The 14,733-nt window shown below is 36.3% G+C and overlaps 1 protein-coding gene across 2 annotated transcripts; it reads left to right on the forward strand.

Moving 5' to 3' along the window:
* The first annotated feature begins 741 nt into the window (after positions 1 to 741).
* CKAP2 (cytoskeleton associated protein 2) lies at positions 742 to 13,367 on the forward strand. 2 transcript variants are annotated; one of them, XM_004680339.2, is made up of 9 exons: positions 742 to 812; positions 1,630 to 1,714; positions 3,413 to 3,488; positions 3,603 to 4,474; positions 5,835 to 6,039; positions 7,415 to 7,585; positions 8,920 to 8,989; positions 11,549 to 11,804; positions 12,220 to 13,367. In XM_004680339.2, the coding sequence occupies exons 1-9, from the start codon at positions 743 to 745 to the stop codon at positions 12,470 to 12,472; spliced, it is 2,058 nt and encodes a 685-aa protein (XP_004680396.1). In that variant the 5' UTR covers position 742; the 3' UTR covers positions 12,473 to 13,367. The 2 variants fall into 2 exon arrangements, with proteins under 2 accessions (XP_004680396.1, XP_012578642.1); XM_012723188.1 differs by lacking the exon at positions 1,630 to 1,714 and having other exon boundaries at positions 747 to 812.
* The last annotated feature ends 1,366 nt before the right edge of the window (positions 13,368 to 14,733 follow it).

Here is a 14,733-nt window from a genome sequence, read left to right on the forward strand (position 1 = left end):
TTTTTTGAGTAATAGAAAAAAAATCTAAAAAAAAACCCCAAAAAACCAGGCACACGAGATGGCTACAAGTGGCATTTTATCATCACAGAATTATGGGGAGGAGATTTCTCTTCATCTCATCCTCATGCCTACCCACCACCCCATTTGATAATTGGGTAGTTACAAAGAAAAGTAGACCCTTATTTCACTTCCCGTTTGCAGGCTGGACAACATGGACAAATAACTTGAGTCCATCAACCCATCTGTGAAATATGAGATAGCCACATCCCCTTCGAGCAATGGTGCAGCAATCAAGTAATATTTGTGAAAGGGGAAGACACGCGCTTTTTGTACGGTAGCCGTTGTTTAAACCCTCCTCCACACCGAAATCGCTGACGTTTAAGAAGTGCAGCCAAGCATTTTTCCTTTTTGCCTTCAACGGACTGGAGCGACTAAAGACTAGTCCCTTGTACAACTGCAGAACAGAGATTTAGCAAGTCGCAGCTCCGCCCCCTGCAAGTGCAAGACCCAGAGCCTTGTTTAGGTTTGAAAACCCAGAGCCTCAGCGCCGGGCGCTTCAAGACCGGCCCCAGGCCCCGCCCCTCCACGCCTATTGGCCCATTCAATTCACGCCGTGCACCAATGGGCGGTGGCGGCTGGCGCGCAGTCTAAATGCCCCAGCGGCGCGTCGGAGCGCTACGGTCTGGGCTCCTCGAGTGCCAGGTGGTGGTGCGAAAGAGGCTGCCTCCGACCCCGCGCGGTGATGAGCACCCCGACCGTGCCCCGGGACCTGCAGCTGCCCCCGAGTCAGCGGGGCGAGTCTGCGTTCAGAGGTGAGGGCTGCGAACCGGCGAGCGGTCGTTCGCCTGCGGACGGGGCCGGGCGTAGGGAGCGCCCGGGCTGGGCGGTCGGAGCCGGGGTTGCCTGGGCCAGCTTCTGCCCTGATGGCGCGTGTGAGAATCCTAAACGGGTCGCTCGGCGCCCGCAACCGCGAGCGTGGCGATCAGAGTGGTGCCTGCTGTGCGGCGTTGGTGTAAGGATGTAGCGCCTCGCCTCCCGTCGCTACTGGCCGGGCTTGGCCCGCCGGCGGTGATGACGCGCCGACGGGCGGAGTCCGTTCGGCGAGGGGCTTGTGGAGCCCCCGGCCCGGGATGGGGGGCGGGGCCAGTCTCTGTCGGGAACTCAGTGCGCCTGCGCAGAACGTGCGCGCCGCTGGAGTCGGGAGCAGGTTCCCGGGGAGCGGGGCGGTCCAGATGCTGGGAATGTTATGCTTTGACTTTATGGAAATAGCGAGTTGGCTAGGTCTTCAGAAGTACCATTAGTATTTCTTTGTTCTCTACATGGGACAACTAAAAATGAAATGTCTCGTCTTTACCATTTACTGTAGTTTCTTTGGTTTTCAGTAACCTGTTGAAGATGATGTTATCCCTTTTTAACTAGCAGATGATAGTGTGTTTCTTATGCTCAGTGGTTGTAGGTATCTAATGCTAAATCCATGGAATTATTTCTCAAAAGCTATAGTGAACTGGAAACTTTTCATATACAAGCCATGATGTCAGGTGCTTCATTTTTGAAAATAAAATCTTTATTTAATCAATATTTATTTGATACTGTTCTAATTATTGTTGGCTGTTGACCTTTGTTATTTAGAGCAAAGAAGACAAAAACTCAAGGAACAGCTGTTAAAAAGAAAAACTTTTTTTACATACAAACAGGACAATCAGATATTATCCAGGTGGGGTTAAATTTATTTCATTTCAGTTCTGTGAAAATGTACCAGAGTTGTCCTTTAATCACTTCCTAGAGGGACAGATATATTATACTATAGTATTATAGTATTGTAATGTTAATTATAATATGTAATTTTTATACTAGTATACATAGTGTATATGTCATGGTATATATCATATATATCTAGTGTACATATAAATACATATATTAATATACAGTATATGTTATACAATACAGGAGGATGAGCACATAATCACAGGAACAACCTTCCTGAGTAGAAAGGATGGAGACCACAAACAGAGAGTTTGACTCTGAATCAGCATGATGCCAATTCATCCATTAAACAGGAGGAACAGCAGAGTATATGAGAATAGAGACCTATAGGCTGCTATTATTTGGTGGGGAAAATATAAGCTACTTCTTACTAAGACTGCTTCTAATTTTGTCAGTGAGGTTACATTCACAGTATACTATACATACCCAATAAAGTGCCTGATAAGGTATCATCTTGGGAGCAAACTGCATTTCAACTCCCTCACCCCACATGATACAGGCCAGAGAATCCTATGAAGAATATCTACTACCCAGGTAGTAAACACAGGAGCTTAAACTGGGGAGACTGCTATGCTCTCAGCTACTGGCAATACCTGGGAGGAAGAGAAAAAACTTACACTTAGAAAATAATTACCATGGTGCCTTGGTTAGTGGGCCTGCTTTCCTCATTCAGAATGCATATATAAGCTATTGACAAAATGCCATGTGAGCATATGAGCAAATACATGTGAAAGGCAATGTAACCAATATTTTGTTGTCTCTGAAATGTACATTTTTTTCACTTTTCAATATCTCTGAACTTGAGAGCTATCTTAGGATCAGGCATGTCAACCTTTTAATCTCCTCATAGTATGCAAAAAACATTGTATTTAGTAGTTAAGAAAGCTTCACAGCTTGACTAACCCATCTATATCTAATGTAGAAGCATTTAGGTCAAATACTAGAGGAAGTATTTTCTTTGGACATATATTCTAAATGCATTGCTATCTAGAAACTAAAGTTTATATTCTTAGTACATTAAGCTGCGTGTGGTAAATTTAGCATTTTTTAAAAATAATAGTTTATTTTTACATCATTTTGTTCCTTTTTCCATCTCAGTTGCAATTCCCTTGGGCTTCCCATCACCAAATCACCCATGTGCCATCACCATAGTCCAGCGCATTTCCCTCCCTCCACTGTTTTTGATCCCATTCCCCACTCCACCCACAAAATGTCTCTGGTTCATCATTATCATTATTTTCTTGCATGTTCCGTTATATTCCTGCTATGAGAGAATTTTAGCATTTCTTTTGGGAGAACTCTTTAAAATAATTTTTTCACTCTAAGTCTTGTTACTAAGTATTTACTGAGCAAAGTGTTGCCTAAAAAAGGTTTTTGTAGTTTTTTTAAAGACTTGTTTGACTAAAAAGATGATTTAGAATGAGATTATCAATTGGTTTTAAAATATTTATGGGCATGTTAAGATTGAAGGAATAGCTTTAACTTTCTTGACATCTTGTTAACATTATGAAATTACAGTATAAATCTCAGTTCAGTTGCTGCCTCAATTTAAATCTAAGGAATTCAGTTAATTACATCTTTCCATCTCTTCTTAAAAAAAAAAGGGAACCTCTCTGGTACAGGGTTAATTTTGTTATTTTTTAATTAGGAAAGACCAGAGCGTGATGACATCCGAGAACTGGGTGCAAAAAGAAACACAAGTTCTGAAACTTAATACCAAAATGGTAAGCTATGGACATAACCCTCATAAACTTTACCTTTTCCTAAACTCTTCCTGAAAAGAAAAAAAAAAGAGTTCTGAAATCTGAAATACTGATTTGTCTTAAATACTCTTTTAGGCTGATAAAGAAAACTTTGGTAGACCTATCGTGAGCAAACATAATACAAGAGTGGAAAAAAATTGTATGCCTTTAAAATCTTCGAATGAATTAACCAATTCAAATATAGCAATTGATTCACGTTTGGAGGATAATAATCAAGCTCTGCAGTTGCCAATTAAAGATGACCCCCACGGTCAAACAATGACATTAAGCCAAGCATTTCACCTTAAAAACAATAGTAAAAAGAAACAAACATCTACAGAAAAACCAAAGCAAGATGCTACCGTGCCCAAGAAACCTGTCCTTGGATCTTATCGTGGCCAAATTGTTCAGTCTAAGGTTAATTCGTTTAGAAAACCTCTGCAAATCAAAGATGAGGGCTCTACAACAAAGAAACTTTCAGCTACTTTCTCTAAAGTTACAAAGCCTCAGCCTGTAAACACCAGCAGTGTAATTGTGAAAAGTGATTGCCCTTCAAACATGACCACTACCACTAAATTTGTGAGCACTACATCTCAAAACAAACTTGTGCGACCTCCTATTAGAAGTCACCAGGACAAGAAGCATGACACCATGAAACAGGGCCTGGTGAAACAGAGCGTGGGTAGAACCTCTGCCAATGTCACAGTGCGGAAGGTGCCTCGGGAAAAAGAATTACCACAATTAAATACAGTTGTATCTAGTTTCAAAGTTAGTTCTTCTCAGGATCTAAAAAGAAATAATGCACTATCAAGAAACATGACATCTGAAACTGTCGTCAGGCCTGCGGCATCTTCTAAACTCAAACTGATAGAAAAGTCAAAAACCATTGACCAGCGCAGACATACTATAGCAAAAACAACTGTTGATAATAGACTGGCTCGGCCCAAAGAAACTGCAGAAGAGAGAAAGTAAGTACCTGGAATTTTATTAGTTTAATTTTTTTTTTTAATATTTATTTATTTATTTGTACAGAACTGGGGTACAGGCCAGAGATGTGGAGGGTGAGAGGATTCACCAGAGACAGAGTGGGGAGCAGAACAGGCAGATTGACGAAGCACACTGCTGAGGGGAGCAGCGGGTGGGTCAGGAGAGGTCTGCCACACCATGTGGTCACCTCCAGGGCAGGCGGGAATCGAACTCATGCGGAAGTGGCTTTAGCTTCTCAGTGCAGTGCTTTAACCCGCTGCGCTACCAGGGAGGGCCCTAGTTTAATTTTTCAATTGAAAAAACACTTTTTAAAGTAACTGGTTTATAACTACATATATAGCATTATAGTTTAACATATATACTGCATTGCTATCTCCACCAAAAGTTTACAAATTTTTTTTTTTTTAAGATTTATTTATTTATTCATACAGAACTGGGTTACAGGCCAGAAATGTGGAGGGTGAGAGGATTCACCAGAGACATAGCGGGAAGCAGAACAGGCAGATCAATGAAGTACACTGCTGAGGGAAGCAGTGGGCTGGTCGGGAGAGGTCTGCCACACCATGTGGTCACCTCCGGGGCAGGCGGGAATCGAACTCACGCGGAAGTGGCTTTCGCTTCTTAGTGCAGTGTTTTAACCTGCTGCACCACCAGGGAGGGCCAAGTTTACAAATTTTTAATTTGTGAATTTGATTTGTAATTTCTTTGAATGTATTAGAGTATTTTTGGATGTGGATTCTTTTCTGCCTGTGCTGACAATAGTAATATGACTTAGTTTATCTTTCATTTGAATATTGTATAATTAAAATGTTTAATGAAATAGGGAAATGTTTTTTAACCTCACTCTTTAAAACTACATTCTTGGGATTTTTAAGCATATAATAAATTGTATTTTGTATTGTATGTATCAGTATATTTTTCTTTTTCTTTTTTTTTTTTAAAGATTTATTTATTTATGCTTACAGAACTGGGGTACAGGCCAGAGGTGTGGTGGGTGAGAGGACCCACCAGAGACAGAGTGGGGAGCAGAACAGGCAGATCAACAGAAATACACTGCTGAGGGGAACAGCGGGCAGGTCAGAAGAGATTTGCCACGCCATGTCAGCTCCCTAGCTGGGGATCAAACTCGTGCTGCAGTGGCTTGGGAGAGCTTCATAATGTTAGACCTTCAGCTGTTAGGTCACCAGGGAGGGCCCATATCAGTATATTTTTAAACTTATGATCTGTGAATGTGCCACTAGCATGGAACCCCTTAAAAGGCCTGAAATACTTTTTAACTTATATTTGACAATATTCTATCATCATGTCACAGAAATGCTTATGTACTACTTCTAACTGCAGAGCTCGTCTGAATGAGTGGAAGGCTGGCAAAGGAAAAATACTAAAGAGGCCTCCCACTGCGGTGGTTACTCAGTCTGAACCTGAAGAACGAAATGAGAAGCCAGTTGGGTCCTTTTGGACTACCATGGCTGAAGAAGATGAACAAAGATTATTTACTGAAAAAGTAAACAAGACATTTTCTGAATGCCTGAACCTGATTAATGAGGTATCTTTATTTTACATTTGTATGGCTTTTTATAGTTTATAAATATTGTTATGTTGTCAATTTTTGTGAGCAGTATGAATGGTACTATGTTGATTTAATGTTAATTGTGAGATTATTCCTCTAATCTTTAAAGGATTGCATTTTCTTTTTTTAAGATTTATTTATACATACAAAAACTAGAGTGTAGGCCAGAGGTGCAGGAGGGTAAGAGGATTCACGAGAGACAGAGTGAGGAGAACAGGTAGATTGACTGAAATACACTGCGGAGGGAAGCGGTGGCCAAGACAGGAGAGGTCTGCTGTGCTATGCAGCTCGCTGGCCAGGCTGGGATGGAGCTCATGCTGCAGTGGTGGTTGATAGCTTGATAGCACTGTCTTTATCCCCTGTGCCACCAGGGAGGCCCAGATTGCATTTTCATTGCATTTGTATATCAAAACCAGAAATTTTTATTCCAGTTGTAAATAATGTATTCCTCTAAGATGTTAATGTACAGTGGCAGGAGAATGGGACCTTTACCTGTGTAACTTATTTTTCATAGATTCTTTCAGTACTTTTCACACTCATTTTACTGGACTAACAACACAAATTACTAAGCAGTAGTTATCACAGATTGAATTAAAAAGCCAAAATATTTGCAGAAAGAACCCCAATAATCTAAACTGATGTCATCATGGTCTTGGACTTATTGTAGCTGTATAATTTAGACCAAAATCAACTCAAGAATTGTCCTCTATTCCCTGACTGCTCTTTAATTTTGCTTCGGTCACCTACTAGTATCTCAGATATAAATAGCATTGATTTCAAACCCAGCTCTAGTCTTCATAAACATCTTTAAGTCTTTTTGTAATTCTGAGGACCAATTAAATAATTATAATCTGGGAAACATTGATTCAAGTCTTGTTTTTGCTCTACTGAGTTTTTTTGTTGAGATTATGGAATTTTCCTTTCTTACTATTTAACTATATGTAGCTCTTACTTAACAGATCCCTTTTAAACTTAGGGTCAAACCTGACAAATACAAAATAAATAACCTGACAGCATTCTCACAAAACATTTAGTAGGTATAAAAATTCTAAATAAATGTTAACATGTAGATTATTTCCACTATATATAAGAAGGTAAACTTTGAGACCAAGTAGACTATTATTCCTGTTTTTCTTATCTACAATTTCATTTTTTGTTCCCTTTTTTCACTTCTTGTTAGCCATTCATAATAATGGAGTAATCCAGAGGATAATAGTGAATATTTTTATGAAGTTTTCTGTCCAGTCTTATCACAGATCTTGATTAAAATAAGCTTATTTATTATTATAGTTTATAGATTAAAAGATAGTATTCATTTTATTTCTTGCTTTTTTTTCCCTTGCTATGTTAGGGATGCCCAAAAGAAGAAATACTGATCACATTGAATGACCTCATTAAAAATATTCCAGATGCCAAGAAACTTGTTAAATATTGGATATGCCTTGCACGTATTGAACCAATCACAAGTCCTATTGAAAATGTTATTGCAATCTATGAGAAGGCCATTCTGGCAGGAGCTCAGGTGAGATTGAAACTCATGGACATTTTTTATTACCTGTTTTAAGTATAAATGATTCAGAATTAACTTGGAACACAACAGTTCCAATTGATAGAATTGTGGCTACATATGTAATTGTAATGATTGTTTAAAGACTAAGGATTGCATTATAAAAGCTGCTTCTCAGCTTTCTAAAACTTGCTCATGTATGATGAGTAATCAGACATTAACAAATGGATATAAGCTGAAATACACATTTAATAAAACTAGCTGTAAGAAATATTTTAATACAGCTTGCCATTGGTGCATTTTTTGGTTGAGAAATCTGGGAAACTGAATTTTTAATATTGAAATTTGTTGAATACAAAGCAAATGGAATTAACTTTGACTTATTAGCAAGTTCTGATGACTTTGTAAAACAACTCTTTGACTTTAGGAATGAACCGTTAATGTACTCACATTTATATACTATTTGTTTATTCCTATTCTTGTATAGAAATTACAAGAACTAGTTTCTATAACATTGTTACCACCATAGTGAATTTCTGTCCTCTCACCTCTTCCTAGTATGTTGCAACAAAAAGTCTCTGGTATAGCAAAAATTGTTATCCTGACTTTTTTTAGCTTGGTTGTTTTTTGTATTTATGGGTAAATGTGCCTAAAATGTATTTCCTTTTAACAAAGTTTTTCAAGAATACATTTACTTAGAGATTATTTACAAAGAGTTTTCAAAAAATTCTTTTTAACCTTTTTTTAAGAAGCTTATGTTCACTTTTGTCTCAGCAAAGCCAGTAAATGCTATTTGACTTTTCACCTGAATCAGAAGTTAAATATTCAGCAGATAGTCTCAGTGGCTGTTAGATATAAAACACTTTGCTGAAGGATACCTATCTTTCACAGAATTCCATATGGAAAAGAATGTTAGGTCCTACTACATTGAAGCAGAAAAAACTTAACACAATTTATGGCAGTATAACTAGGACACATAACTGGGTGCAAGGCTTCACTTAGAGCACAGTAGTGTAAAAAGAAATATGTTATAACAGAGCAGAAACTAGAAAACAAGTATCAAAATTAGTGCCCCCCAAATGAAAGCTTAATGAGTAGTCAGGACTAAGTTGTAGAACTAAAATCAAAATTCTATCCCTTAGGTTCATTTTTATTCTATACATTGGAAAAGAGTAGTTTTTCAACTTGAATACCCATTCTGAAAAGCCTAAGAACTACTGCCTTATTTTAGAAAAGGAAGTTTTGGTTTCATATTTCACAGTTTTAGCATTTTCAACTTGGATAACCTACTTAATGTTTGAAAATACAAAACTTACCTGGTCTGCTTTCTTCATTTAAAAAAAATTAAGCCTATCGAAGAGATGCGTCATACAATCGTAGATATTCTAACAATGAAGAGTCAAGAAAAAGTTAAATTTGGTAAGTTTCTTTGTTTCCTTCATATGAATTGTGATTTTATTAGATGTCTTTGTTGAATTATTTTTCTTTTATCTTTTTAAACTTCTAAAATTTTTAGTTTGTTCCTTTCCACATATTTCTGTTGCCCTATCTGTGATGATCAGTGGTTTTAGGTAGTTTAAAGAATTTTTAATCAGGAGATCTGATTAAAGACCCAGATTTGTCATTGAATATCACTAAGTGAGTTAACTTACCTCTGCGGACTTTTAATTTCCTATCTTAAAAATAATGTAGTTTTGGGGAAGGAGGAGAAATGGGAGAAGGAAACAAAAGGCCTTTTGATTGGATGATTTTTAAAGACTTTCACCTATTAAATTGTGTTATCTGGTCCATGCTTCATTCAGGAGTCCTCTTTGCCAGGGATAGTAGATAGAGATGAAGTAGGTTCATTAGCTGTTACATAAATAAAATATAATTGACTTCTAGATTCAGAGATTAGGTTGTATCAAATACTTTGACATTTTGCAAGAACTATAACTCCATGCTTATCTGTAGATAATGTTATTCTGTTCCTTAAGATTATTGAGACTACTGAATGAAATAATATATGTAAATGTCACTCTCGGGCACATGCTTAGCCATTATTATTGTTAGTTAGCTGGGAAGAGAGAAGAAATGACTACATAAAAATTGTTTCCTTGTTTGAGTCATTTCTAGTTTTGTTACTATAATTGTTTATCACCAAGCAGCAAATATGTTTAGTTTCTTGATTTATTTTTAGCATGAATCAAATGGTCTGTACTTTTCTAGACTGTTGATACATACTGCTAAATTGCTTTCCAGAGTAATTAAAAGTACTTTATTCTCAGTACACAAAATAAATTTAGAATGTAGAGATCTAGGTTATGAGCTACACTTGAAATAAAATATAAAATTGTACTAATATTCTAAATTGTGTTACATATTAGTTTTTAGTTATGGTATTTTAAAAAGACCAATTTAATGGAATTAATTAGTTCATGACTTATCATGTGTGCGGAAATCTTGTTTCTATTGGCTGTGTGTGTAGTTCAACAAAGAATATTTCAATTTATGATTACTGTTAATGTTCTTTGGGGAAACATACAGGTGTATGCAGTCTGACCTTACTGATTATATTTAAAGAAGGAGCTTGAGAAACAATTTTGGGAGAGGAGGAAAGACTAGTATACCACAAATCAAAGGAAGAGAAAGTTGTAAGAATAACCAAATCCTGTGCCTAGCGTGCTAAAGGACAGCAAGTGCAAATAAGGATTTCAGAAAGAGTCTTCATAACTCTCACTGGCTTGTAGAAACCTGTGGAAAGATAAAACCAGTGTTTAAACCTGGTTCAGTTATTTCTCCATCTTATTTTTCCTTAATAGAATGACACTAATTTGTGGGCATCTTTTCTAGAAAGTATATTTTTCTTTAGTTGTAAAAAGAAATGTTATCTGTAAACTCTTGTCTTTATGGAATGTCTAATTTTAAGTTCCAGATAGAAAATCAAATTTACAAACAATTTGTAAATTGCAAGAGAACACCATTGGGAAATGCAAGACAATAATAACAGATAAATACCACTTGGCTGTTTCACCTCACATGTCTAGACTTGAATGTTTTGTTTCTCCCTAAACTTTTTCTTCTTTTTGGTTGCCTCTTGGTGAATAACACTATCTAATTCTCCAAGCCAGACATCTTGGGATTATGTTTTACTTTCTCACCCTACCCTTATTTTCCAGCTAATTAAATTCAATTTAACTTCCTAAGAATTTCTTAAAATCCACTCACTTTTCTCCATCCTTACTGTCATAACTATAGTTTGGGTCACCTATTGCTACTAACCTCGACAATAGTAGCACCCCAATTTTGTTTCCACGTTTCTCTTGTCCCAAAATATCCTGTCTGTTATGCCAGCTTCCTCTCAGTCTTCCTCTCCTCCACATCCCTGAATTTCTTTCTTTTCTGTTGTTTCTTGTTTTTTTTTTTTTTAATTTCATAGAATGATCTATCTTGCATCTGGGTCTCTCCAAGCCAGTCTTCATCTTTGAATCCAAGTCCGACTAATCCTTTAGACCTCACTTCAAATGTCACTTCCTTGGGACAGCCTTCCTTGACCTCCTCCTTTCCTCTCTTCCCCCTGGACTGCACTGGCTTATTTGCACTTCCTGGTTGCCGTTGCAATACTTGGTGTACTTGATTGCCTCTGTCGTTGTTCCTCATGTCTTTTAAACTATAAACTTGATGACAGGGACAGTGTCTCATAACCCTTGCTCTTACCTCAATTATGGAACCTTCTCATTTTATAATTACTTTCAAGCATGTCTCTTGTATGGGATATGGCCTTAAAGGACTGAGATGATTTCACTTTTATACTTGTAACTATAAAAATCCTGATATGTGGGAGAGAGTATTTGTTAAATATTTGGTAGCAGTTTTTGTTTGGGAAATTTAATGGGTAGGAGATGTTCTTTTATTTTGAAAACTGGCCAACAGTGAATGATTGGTGATTTTATTGTTTAAATGTGACCAAAAGCTTAATCTATAAATACGTTTCTATAGGGGAAAGTATTGAGGAGACTTGTGCAATCAAGGAACAAATCCAAGAAGTCAGCATTGAAGATACAGGTATTAATCTAGATTCAGGAAAACTGGAAATTAAAAATAAACATCAAAAAAATGTAGTGTTTCAAGATTGTGAAAAATCGAATGATGACAATACCAAAGATCCGATCAGTGATGTTAAAACTCCTAATACAGAAACCAGGACAAGTTGCTTAATTAAATATAATGTGTCTACTACACCATACTTGCAAAGGTAAACTTTTAAAATGCAATGTGCTGTAATTTTTTTTTATGCTTAGGGGTCATAAATGTGGTATCTAAAAAACAGATGAAGATGAAAACCGCCATTTTTAAGAGATTTCAAACAATATCATTGGCACATTTCACTCTTGTGTTTTGTTGATATTAGTGTTTTGGAAGAGAGCAGTTAACCTAATTCTGTAGATTTGTTAACCTAATTCTATAGCTTTTCAAGTATTCATTGTGTATAAAATTTAACAGCAAATAGAGAAAAAAGTAAGTCCCTTACTTTAAGGAGTGTATAATCCTTTCCCAAAGACAGTCATATCATGGTTGTAAAATACAAATTATATATAAGTAACATAAAAATATAAAGTCAAAATGTTAGCTTGTTTTATAACTGGAAACATTTGTTTTGCTGTTTTTAGCTTAAAAAAGAAGATGCATTTTGATGAAACAAATTCTGCATTTAAAGAGCTTAAGTTTCTAACACCAGTTAGACGTTCTCGGCGTCTTCAGGAGAAGACTTCTAAATTGCCAGATATGTTGAAAGACCATTATCCTTGTGTGTCTTCACTGGAACAGTTAACAGAGTTGGGTAATGAAACAGATGCTTTTGTTTGCCGCCCTAATGCAGCACTGTGTGGGATGTACTTGGAGACAGAAACAGAAGAGAAATAAAGCTATGATAGGAGTGGGGTTTTTATTATGCCTGGCGTGCTTTGTCTGGTTGGTGTTTGTGGTTTTATATATCTCTTAGGTCAGGACTTAGCCAAGTACCTAATATTCATAGCAGGAAGCACTTTTTTAACATTCACTTTAAAGTAATTGTCTTTTATGTGTTTTGAAGCTAATCCTACCTTGTCTGTCTCAACAGACTGAGTTTTTGTCTAGGATAGATAAATTTTGTCAGCTAGTTACTGTGTTCCTTGAATACAGGTATATTTCACTGTCATATTAGCTTCTTCCTTATTTAGGTAATCGAAGTAACACTGCAGTGCAACATAAATTTCAAATGTCCATCATTGAGAATCAACATGTGACCACTTTAAGTTAACCTCTAAATGGCCAGTTCTGTCTTCACCGTAGCATTTTCCCCTTTTCACTTTTAATAGTCCTAAATCATACCAAAATTATAAGTCATTAAATATAAATACAGCATGCATTCTCAGGAATGAGATACTGTAGATAAAATATTTTTTACAGAGAAGTGTTTTTAAAATTTAGGATATGTGTCCTTGCCTTTAAACAGAACGCAGATGTTTGTTTTGGCCATTCATTAATTCTGGGTCACTTTGAAAGTCAGCCATTATAATGTGTAGTGTGACTTGAATTAGTAAGGCAAAAGATTTAGCCTGCTTCTTCACCAGATTCTGGTTACCCACACTACTACTTTTATTGTACCAACAACACTAGTGAGTCTGCATCTGTGTCTCTCGGCCTCTCTCTTTTGTATTGTAACGGAGGTTACCAAGTAGAGTTAACCGAATACCCCACTTAGCGATAAGAAGGACAAAGTGCCAAATATTTGAAATGTTAACTCTGAATTTCTTTAGTTCCTTTTATAACTTGACTAATCTAAAATGTTAGAATTTTAACTTCTGTTACTTGATAGTTTAACTATTTGATATTGTTTATAGATTATTAAAATGGAGTTAGAGAAGAAATATATTTAATGTCATTGAAATGTAGGAAGTATTTCTAAAATAATATTTAAACTTGTTTTCTTAATAATAAAAAAATTTTCTGTTAAAATCATTTCCCCTGAAACATAGTTACATGTAGTAAACAGTTTTCTTCTCCCCACACATAAATAATAGTAACCAAATTGTCTTTTAAGTTTCTGAACTAACACTTAACTGTCATGCATTCTTCTTCAACTCTGGCTTCAAATAATTGACCAGTGTAATAAGTTTTAAAACTGTAATATGAATGTGATTGAAAAATCAGTCTTATATTCAGTTCCTCCTTTTGTATAATAGTACCTATCATTTATTTATTGTCTTCTCATGTTGTAAGAGTAGGTTTTTTATTCTTTTTTAGTTACGTACCTAATATGTATACAATAAAATACCTACCTAACAATTTTCTGATGATATTTATTTCAACAAATAGGAAATGCAATTTAATCAAAGTTAAATTTGAAATTTCTCTTTGAAATACATTATGGTGTGATTTGACTTGAGGTTTCAACGCTTAGGTGTATACTTACTGGTATATTTCCTCTTGAGAAATTATAAAAATTCACCTTAGTGTTTTGCTTATTTTCCTTTCATATTTGACATGAATGGTCCAAAATGTGCCATTTTGAAACGGTCTTCAAACTTGCCAATACCCACATTACCTGATTCAGTTCGCCGTTAGCACAGCTTGAAATTAATTTAATTAATTTGAGTTAAAGAGGACTTGAGAGAAATTGTTCTATGCCTGGACAAGTTTTCATAGCATATTTTCCCCTCTTCTCAACTGAAGGAAAATCTGTCTAAATAGTTCTGGTGCTTACAGTTACAATCATAGGTTTAGCTTTTCAGATGCTTCATCACTATCGTCTATTCAGGTGTTTTATGAACACTACTGTATCTTACCTAAGTTTGTTCTGGGCTAAGTGATCTTCAAAGATGTGATATGGTGTGTGAACTTTGAAATATAACAGACCTACATTCAAGATCTCAGTTCTTAACTTCCTTTAAAGATTATGTTACCAAGAGTTAAAGAGTTAAAACCTCAATTCTCTGAAGGGTAAAATGAGGTTTCCTCTGGTCATTTGTACTGTTACCTTTGTGATCCCCTGGTTGAAGCTTGGCTCCTTTCCAGAGAGTGATTTAGGAGTTCCTAAATTGGCCAACGCCCTGCTGCACAAATACTTTACTAAATACTATCTGGGTTCTTCACTCATGCACACAATTGCAAGACTGCTTAAGCTTAGGAAATGATAAAGGGAT

The sequence above is a fragment of the Condylura cristata genome, unplaced genomic scaffold (genome assembly GCF_000260355.1).
Source record: "Condylura cristata isolate star-nosed mole 26May11 unplaced genomic scaffold, ConCri1.0 scaffold00010, whole genome shotgun sequence".
Lineage (NCBI taxonomy): Eukaryota > Metazoa > Chordata > Mammalia > Eulipotyphla > Talpidae > Condylura > Condylura cristata.